Source organism: Emiliania huxleyi (genome assembly GCF_000372725.1).
Source record: "Emiliania huxleyi CCMP1516 unplaced genomic scaffold EMIHUscaffold_418, whole genome shotgun sequence".
Lineage (NCBI taxonomy): Eukaryota > Haptophyta > Isochrysidales > Noelaerhabdaceae > Emiliania > Emiliania huxleyi.
Window position 1 is genome coordinate 59,358 of NW_005198844.1, and position 8,715 is coordinate 68,072.

Here is an 8,715-nt window from a genome sequence, read left to right on the forward strand (position 1 = left end):
AGACCCCCCCCCCACATAGGAGCGCGTCGTCGGTGCCCCGCCCAGAGCCCTCCGCGGACGGCGTCTCTTCGTGGCGGCGGGCGGGCGAGCGGCCTCTAGATGCATCCCTCTTAAAGGTCACAGCCCCACCCCCCTCGACACCGCCCCGGGCCTAATGTCACTCACGCACTGTCGAGAATGGACCGACGGCGGCAGTCAGTCAGTCAGTCTGACACACCTCCTAGCATGGAGGACGGGCCCACACGCACACACACGCTGCGCACGATTGGCGCGGGGAGCCGACACGAGGCACGCTGTCACCGGCCTTAGCACTGGGTCCGGACTGCTGGACACACAGCTCACAGGAACGGACAGACGGCGGCGACCAGTCGAAACGCAAGGCCGGGCCCACAAACCTACAACGGGCGTGCACTCACAACGCAGGTCGGCGGAGCGCGCCCCCGCTCTGCGCGCGCTCGCCGAGGCTGCCGGCGCGACCCTCCTCCTCGGAGCGACCCAGCGACCGCGGATTTCTTTTCCACCCCGCGGTTGTCTTTCTTTTTTGTAGGCGCGACCCTCCTCGGAGCGGCTCGTGGCGCCGACCTCGTCCTCGCGCGCTGCTTGCCCGCCGCCCGCCGGAACGCGGGCGTCCGCGCCGCCGCGCGTGCAGACGACGGCCCCCCACCCCCTAGATGCTGTCCTTGTTCGACTAATCCTCGAGAGGACACGAGTTCAGCTGTGCTCAGCTGTGCTCGCGGCCCGTGTGATTGAAGCCGCGCGGCGGTGCTTGGATACTCAGCCAGAGTCTGGCGTGTCTCGCCGTAGGGCCCATCTACGTGCGCGACGAGTGGCTCTTCGAGTCGGTGGCGGCGTGCGAGCCGCTGCCGTGCGCCGGCTTTGAGCTCTGCGACGCACGGGCGGTCTGAAGTCGTGTTTCTGGGGCACTTGATGTTCTCTCCTCTCTCTCGCACCATGGCGATGGCGCTAAGAACCCCCCCCCCCCCCCCGCCGCCGCCGCAAGAGGCGCGCGAACCGCGATATTGCAATAGCGAGACCGAGAGAAGATCAGCAGCCAAGGAGAGGACAGCAGGCTAGAAGTGTAGAAAGAGGAGGAAAGCGCGCAAGGAAGAATTTTCCCGTCATGTGGCTCTTATTGCAATACGTACATTTTACGATTAGCGCGGTCGAGTGCACGGAGCTAAAAGCCGTAAGAGTGCACCTCGCCGCGGTCCGCGGATGCACGATCGATGGACGATAGGGTCTATACCGGGCTCAAAAAGGGACGCACGAGGCAAATCTGATTTTAGAATGTTCCAATAGGAGCGAGGCCTCTTGGTCCGTTGGGGGACCGAGTGAATAGGAAACGAGAATTGCCAGTTTGTCACGCGCGCGCGCGAGCGTGACACTGCACTTGGCGCCGAGCGGGGCCGCGGCTCAGACCTTGTGCAGGCCTCCCCTCGGTGCAAGCACCGCTGCACCGGTCCGGACTGACAGCGCTCGATGTGGAGCAAGCAAGACCCCCCCCCCCCCCATCGGCGCGCGCCCGAGCTTTGAACGGCCGCCAGGAGCACCAAGAGGACTCCTCATGGCTGCTTGCAAGTGTGGGCGCTTCGACTGGCCTCGGCGGGGGGGGGGGGGCGGGTTGTCCCGGTTGCGGACGCCTTCTGCAGCCCCCTGGGCGTGACTCAGCACCCCAAAACTGCCCCTCGGCGGCATACAGCACTGCCAGCCAGCCTCTTCCTCCTCCTCAAGGGCTGTACTATGGCCATATTGCGCCGCCTCCTACTGGCAGCCGGGCGGGCGCGCGCCGGGCGCGCCTCGGCGCGCGCACGGCTCGCAAAGCCCGAGCGAGTACTGCCGCCTGGCCGCCTCAAGGCTGCCGGGCGGCAGTACTCGCGAGCGAGTGACGGATAAAGTCGTGTGAAAGAGCTGTGGAAGCGAAAGTATCGAAATTAATTGCCCGCCGCAGGCGAAGAAAATTTTCAGGGTTTTTTGGTCCCCTACGCCGAAGAAATCGAAGAATTCGGCGGGCGCCCGACGCGGTATGGATGGAGCACGCGCGCTGCCCGGCATGCCTGCAGCATCCAAACGAGACGCACGGCGTCGCTCAGCCGTGTCCACGCGGCTTCGCTCCTGTCCTAACCGGCGCCATCTGGGCGGCTGCTGCGGAGCTGCTGCCGGCGGTGCGGCAACTGGCCGACAGATACAACGCTCAGGGCACCCGCCGGCGATTCACTGGAAAGGAACGAAGGCGCCGCTGTCGGCGATTCACCGCCGTTCGTTCCCGTCTCTCAAGCTGGCTACACCGTCCATGGACGAGGGAGACGTCGCCTCCTCTTTCGTCCCGGGCACTGTTCGCGCCGGAAGGCACTGTACACTGCGAAGTACATTAACCTTCATCCCTCCTACCGCCGGCCGGGAGTGCAGCTTCGCCATCGCTGAGTGAGATTATCCTCGACTTTGGCACCTGCGAAGTAATGAACAACATGCAGTACGTCATATGCAATGGCGCTATGACAGCCCTGCGATGGGCGTCCTCGACGCAGACGAGGCGGAGCTCATCTGCACGGCGCAGATCGCCGACTTTCTCTCTCTCCCTGCGCGAGTGGTTGCGCCACCGTGGATGAGGCATATGGGCTGGGCAGGGGAGTTGGTAGAGGAGGTCGACTGAGGGCGCGAGGCCGCCAATCGTCACAGTCTGCTGCTGACTGTCGGTCGCTGACTGGTTGCGCATTGCGCTGGCCGCGCAGCGGCCTTTAGAAAATTTTGGCCGCAGGCCTAGGTTTTGAAAGATCAAGAGAATAAGCGCCGGTGAGGCTTTGAGAAGCTGCCGTTTGCGGCTTCCTAAGTCAATTTTTCGAGAGGAACGTTTTGGCTGAGCTATAACGCTTAACGGCTCCAAAGTCGCGCGATCATCGAGTTTTGAGTCAATAATTATGAAAGGAAAGGGCTGGCGAGAATTATAGCTCAGCCAATCGATTCAGCGTGCTCTGAAACGCCCAAAACCGTCGAGTTTTTCACCGTGGTCCAAACAGAGAGCTTAATATTTTGATTTTCTTGGCCACGGCCACGATTACCCGTCACTCGCTCTCGCCTCGCAAGGCACGCACCGGCTGCTCTGCCGCTGCTGCGCCGGCGGCTGCTGCGCTGGCCGCTGCTCCCCGGGCGCCCCGCGCAGCGGCGCACCGCCCGCGCCCCGCACAGCCTCCCGCGCGACGTCCAAGAGGCCCGAGCGCGCGCGCCCGCCCGCTCTCCCTCGCGCTTTCTCTCGGCGCAGCGCGGAGAGACGGTCAAAGAAAACACCCCCCCCCCCTCCGCACACAAACGCCCCTGGGGGGCGCGCGCATACCAGTGAGAGTCTCTCGCGAGAGGCACGACAGGGATTGATACACCCACGGGAAGACGGGCCGTAGCGCAATCACCAGATAGCCGTGGTCTGTGGTTGTCCTCTGACAGTGCGCCTGACACGGCAAGTTCAACCCTGGAAGAGCGTCTCCATGAAGGTCGACGTCGAGCTGGAGCCGCCGCATGGGTCGAGGACCGCAAGGCCTCCGAAGACGAGGTCTGCGGGGGTCGAGTAAGGCACGCCCGGGATCTCGCTGTGCGGGCCACCGTCCTGAAAGCCGTCCAGCGCATTGCCGACGACGATGCACGCGATGTCATTGGCGGTGAAGGTGATCTCGTCCTCGCCGCTGTCGGTGTCGTTGTACTCGCCAGGCCGCCGTAGCGCGGAGCGTTCGTTGGCGAATTGCGCGTGGCTCTCCAGGTTGGCGCGGTCTTCCGTGCTCCAGTTGCTTTCGATTCGGAGGCGCTCCAGCTGTCCCTCATAGAATCGCGTGTAGCGCTTCATGCGGGCAAACGCCTCGTACTTGGGTAGCGCGTTGAAGGCAGCGTCGCCATCGATCATGCGCGGGTCGACGATGAGCTCGAGGACCTCCTCCGTCTCGCCCGGGTACATGACATTTTCAAAGTGGCGCCACGACTCGACGTGCGTCTGCCAGGCGGCTGGCGAGGAGAAGGTAAGTCCTCCGCAATGCTGGCAGAGCGTCTCGGGAAAAGGGTGGGCGATCCACACGTCGCTGCGTTCGAGCGGGAGAAGCGCGGCCTCGCCACTCGGGTGGCAGCGGTACTGCGCCTGCCCATCCACCGTCCGCCAGCGTGGAAACTTTGCGGAGTGGTAGTCGGCGGTGTAGAAGGTCGCCTCGGGACCGAAGAGACCGCGCTGCTGCTCCCACGGCAATCCCTTGAGAGCCGCGTACCGCTCACTCACGGCTGCCGCTGTGGTGGACCATCGTACTCGGGCGCCAGCACGGACTGAAGGAACCCGACGTGGTCAAAGGCCTTTTCGCGCATGGCGTCTTCCGAGTCAGCGGCTCTGTACTCGCTGCGAATCTTGTCGACGTGGCGTGACCAGCACTCGTCCGAGCGTCCGACCGTCTTGCAGTCTTTGCTGACGCACATGAATCGTGCGAGGTCCTCGGGTCCGAGTCGGCCGAGCACGCTCTTGACGTCGTCGTTGCTGAGATCGGACCACATGTGTCGCGTTTGGCTCTGTGAAGTGAGGCAGGATGGCGGACCGGTGGAGTGGCCTCTCAGGTGTGAGTGGAGCAGGATGGCGGACTGGCGGAGCCCGGTTTTTTTCTTCCTTTCCTTTAAGGTAGGAAGGTCATCGTCTCCACACACACAAAGTGGTGGGGCAAGAAGGGTGGGCGACCCTCGCATCTCTACGGGGTGTGGTAATGATGACAACAGCGACGGCAAAATGAAATCGTTCCTCACTCAGCTGGACTTGGCTCTTGGGGTCTGTCCGACTGCTCAGCAAGGCCCGATACTCCTCCTTGAGCGTCTCCGCCCTCGAGCTGTTGCCGTCGCACGGATGAGCTCGCGAAGGGACGCCGGCGACGCTGCTGTCAACGTGCCGCAGCAGAGCCACAACACCAGACACAAGTGTGTACTTCAGCGCCTCATCCTCGCCCTACGCGCCGCGTGGGGCACCGCTGTGCGAATGGAGCCGAAAAAGGCCACCTCGGTCAGAGTTACAACAAACAACCCGACGTGGACGCGTTGCAACATTGGCAGGGGCGGCAAGCGCTTTTCAGGCGATGTCAAGGTTGTCTGCCCCCTCACCAGCGGCGGGGAGCATGGTCGGAAGGGCGCCTTTGTCGCTTTTGGCAACACCGAGGCGTTCTACCGGAACATGGTCGAGGGGCATGGGCCCTACCGCGCGGAGGGAGAGGGAGGCGAGGGGGAGGGGGAGGGGGATGGAGGGGAGTGTGAGGGGTATGGGGGCGAGGGAATGGAGGGAGAGAGGAAGAGCAAGGGCGAGAGGGGGCAGGGGACTGGTCGATGGCATACCAGGGGAGGCAGGGTGGTGGGCGGCGATCGCCGCATATCGTCCTATGGCGGCGAGTATCGCTACGCCAGGGAGGACAAGGACGTCGACGTGCGGCTGCTGCTGTTCGAGTCGTTCGTTCGGTGGGTTCGGGAAGGGGGTCGGCGAGATCCTCTGGGGGGCGGCGAACGTGCTGCAGAACAAGCTGACGCGGGCCCAGTACCTCGATGAGGTGACTTGGACCACCAAGAGCTGGCTGGGGCTGCAGAAGCAGCGCATCTCAGTCGTTCTTCACACGGCCATCGCAGAGCAGGTCCTGAGGGAGGGTGTAGAGGATGTAGAGTGTAGAGCGCTGTAGAGCTGTAGAGATGTAGAGCGCTCTGGAGCGCTGTAGAGCGCTGTAGAGCTGTAGAGCTCTACATCTACCGCGTGACGAACTGCCTCCGTTGTAGAGCGATGTAGAGGCGCTCTACAACGTGAAATCTCTACAACAAACTCTATCTAGATACATCAAAAGCGGCGAACGAGGCACGGTCGGTCTCCGACATGAGGCGCGTTGCACTCGCCAGTGCTGCCCTGGCCTTCTGTCTGCCCGCCCAATGGGTGGCAGGTGCCTCTGCTGCTGTGGCATGCCTCACGGCTGCGACTGGCCGGCGCCTCGGCGCGTCAGCTCGGGTCGGCGTAGCGATAGTGGCCAGCGCAACTCGCCTGGACTCAACGCTCAGCCAGGAGCTCCCGCACGCGCTGGCGCGAGGCATGGCGCATGCAACGCGCAGCAATGCTCGCCTCGCCTCGCGCAAATGCGACCGTCCTCGCAGCCGACAGTCCACCGCCTGCTAAAGAAGCACTGCGACGAATGCGGCACCGGCGACGCATGGCAGGCTGGTCATGACGCAGTTATAGGGTGTTGTGTGCCATCAGAGTGACTCTCTGTGTGTCAGGGATAGTCAGGGCCGTCCATCAGAGCTCCAGTAAGCTCGGATACACCCCATTAGCGCGGCTCGACCTCTTTGAGTCACTGCCTCCCCGCGGTTTTGCTGTAGAGCCTCTACAACAAACTCTACAACAAAATCGCGCTCTACATCGCTCTACAACGGAGGCAGTTCGTCACGCGCCAGATGTAGAGCTCTACAGCTCTACAGCACTCCAGAGCGCTCTACATCTCTACAGCTCTACAGCGCTCTACACTCTACATCCTCTACACCCTCCCTCAGAGCAGGTCGTGAATGAGCTTGCCTGTGGCGGGGGTGGGCGGGTGCACGGAGCTAAGTGCCTCGCCGTACTCGCGGGAGTCGCTTAGGCGGCTCCAGTGGTGTACCTGTATTAGTGCCAGTGCGCGCCAGTCCCGTGCCCAGTGTTGTGCGTAGGTAGGTAGGTAGAAAGGTGAAGAACAGCCAGGCTCGGACTGGACACCAACGCGGTATGGGTGGACGCTGGACAGATGATGACGGCACGCACGAGCGACACACAGACACAAACAGGCTCACAAGACACACAGCCATCTGGCTGCCACACACCCTGAGTCGGCGTACACATAACTCAGGGCCACATCCTCCCTGTCGCCCCCCCCCACTCCACGGTGCCAAGGGCACAAACAAGGGCACAACTCAAACAACAGACGACAGGATGTTGTGCGAGGGAGTTCCGTGTAAAATTCTTGCCCCGGCCTCTTGGAGCACTTGGAGCACTTGGAGTGCAGTTGGCAGCCTCACATCCAGCTCCCCCCGCCTTTATCCTCTTCAGACCCAGGTTCCGACCTCTGCGTGGCCGACTCACACAGCGAGCCTTCCTGTCTCCCTGCTGCCGATTCATCGGTGGTGCTCAGTCAAGATATTGTAGAGACCGACCATATGCACAATATCTTGACTGAGAGCTAAGCCCAGTTCGACGATCGGCAGCCTCACCGCGGGTCGCGCCGCTGTGCAGCGAGAGCCAGGCTCGCCCGGCGAAGGTGACCAGAGAGTGCTCAACAAATACCAGAAAAAATCAGGGAGCCTCAGAGAGTGCCACTGCCACCATCCAGGCCGCGGGAGCCGATTGGCTGCGCCGAGGACAGCTCCCTCAGTGTGCTCCGCGCTCACCAGTGTGCGCGTCCAGCACTTTGGCGGCCAGCCACCGGACGAGTTCTTCGACTCTGGAGGACAGAAAGGTACCGTTTGAAAGGTATTTTCATGCTCTATTGACTGGCGAAAAAATCCCCCGCAAAATGTTTTCACAGCGGGCGTGATTCACACCGAAGCATGAGTGAAGCATCGGGTCCGAAGAGGATACTTATATTGCGGGACCGAGCCGACACCGATATCCATCGGTGATGTGCTGCTGTCTCTTCTCGACTGGCGATGCCGCCGACTCGAGCGCACTCCTCGTCGACCGATTGCGGTCGCCGCGCGGGCCGCGGGTCGCTGACTGGAGTCAATGCGAGTGGGGCGAGCAGCTCGGTGCAGGCGCCTTCGCGCAGGTTTGGGCGGTGCGGCTTCCGCCGTTCGGGGACGTGGCGGCCAAGGTCCTCCGAGAAGATCAGCGCGGTGACCGGGCCGCCGCCTCGGACATCGCACGCGAGGCCAGCCTCGTGTGCCGCTTGTGCCACCCTCATGTGCTGCACGGGCTGCTGGCGCACGACCACCCGGCGCACGGCACCGTGCTGGTGCTGCCGCGCATCGCCTGCACGCTCGCGCAACACTTCCGCCCCCCCACGCAGCGCACGCCCTGCGACGACTGGCGGCTCGCGCGCGACTGGCCGCTGCGCCGCGTGCTGCTCGTCGGCCTGCAGCTGGCGTCGGCGCTCGACTACCTGCACGAGCACGCACTCGCGGAGCACCACGTGCTGCACCGCGACCTCAAGCCGGACAACGTCGGCCTGCTCGGAGAGAGAGGGCCGCGTGGCGTGCCCTGCCTGCTCGACTTTGGCTGCGCGCGCATGGTGCCAAAGGCGGCCGCGGCTGCAGCTCCGCGCCGCCTCGCCTCGCCGCCCGCCGCGGCGCCGCCGCCCGACACCGCCGCCGCCGGAGAGGCGCTCGCTCCGCCGGAGATGGGGGCGGCGGCGGCGGCGGCGGAGGGTGATGACCCTTGGAACCTGACGGGGCAGACGGGGGCGGCGCGATACATGGCGCGAGATTCGCCGAGATTCGCCGAGATTCGCCGAGATTCGCCGAGATTCGCCGAGATTCGCCGGGCAGAGACGGGCGCGGTACATGGGTACGGGGCGCGCCGTGCTCCGCAGCCTCCCCACCGGGAGCTGCTTCTGTGCTCTCCGGCAGTGTTTCTTGTCGTTCCTCTAGGCGCCGGAGGTGTACGAGGGGCGTCCGTATGGGAGGCGGCCGGAGCCCCCCCCCCCCCCCCCCAACCCAACTTTTTCTTTTTGCAGGAATTTGCCCAACCCGAACCCAGGACCCTTAGGCGGTCCG

General features: G+C 63.7%; 2 protein-coding genes across 2 annotated transcripts in view; both read left to right on the forward strand.

The window, feature by feature from the left end:
* The window catches only part of EMIHUDRAFT_244367 (hypothetical protein), a gene marked incomplete at both ends in the record, with an annotated part of 3,131 nt that extends 2,226 nt beyond the window's left edge, over nt 1-905 (forward strand). The window contains one exon of the mRNA XM_005769535.1: nt 805-905. Within this exon, the coding sequence (XP_005769592.1) occupies nt 805-905 (101 nt within the window). The remainder of the gene's footprint in view (nt 1-804) is intronic.
* Nucleotides 906-7,598: 6,693 nt separating this feature from the next.
* EMIHUDRAFT_470323 (hypothetical protein) lies at nt 7,599-8,707 on the forward strand (the record flags this gene model as incomplete). Its single annotated transcript, XM_005769536.1, has 2 exons — nt 7,599-8,367; nt 8,676-8,707. The coding sequence occupies exons 1-2, from the start codon at nt 7,623-7,625 to the stop codon at nt 8,705-8,707; spliced, it is 777 nt and encodes a 258-aa protein (XP_005769593.1). The 5' UTR covers nt 7,599-7,622.
* Nucleotides 8,708-8,715: the final 8 nt, after the last annotated feature.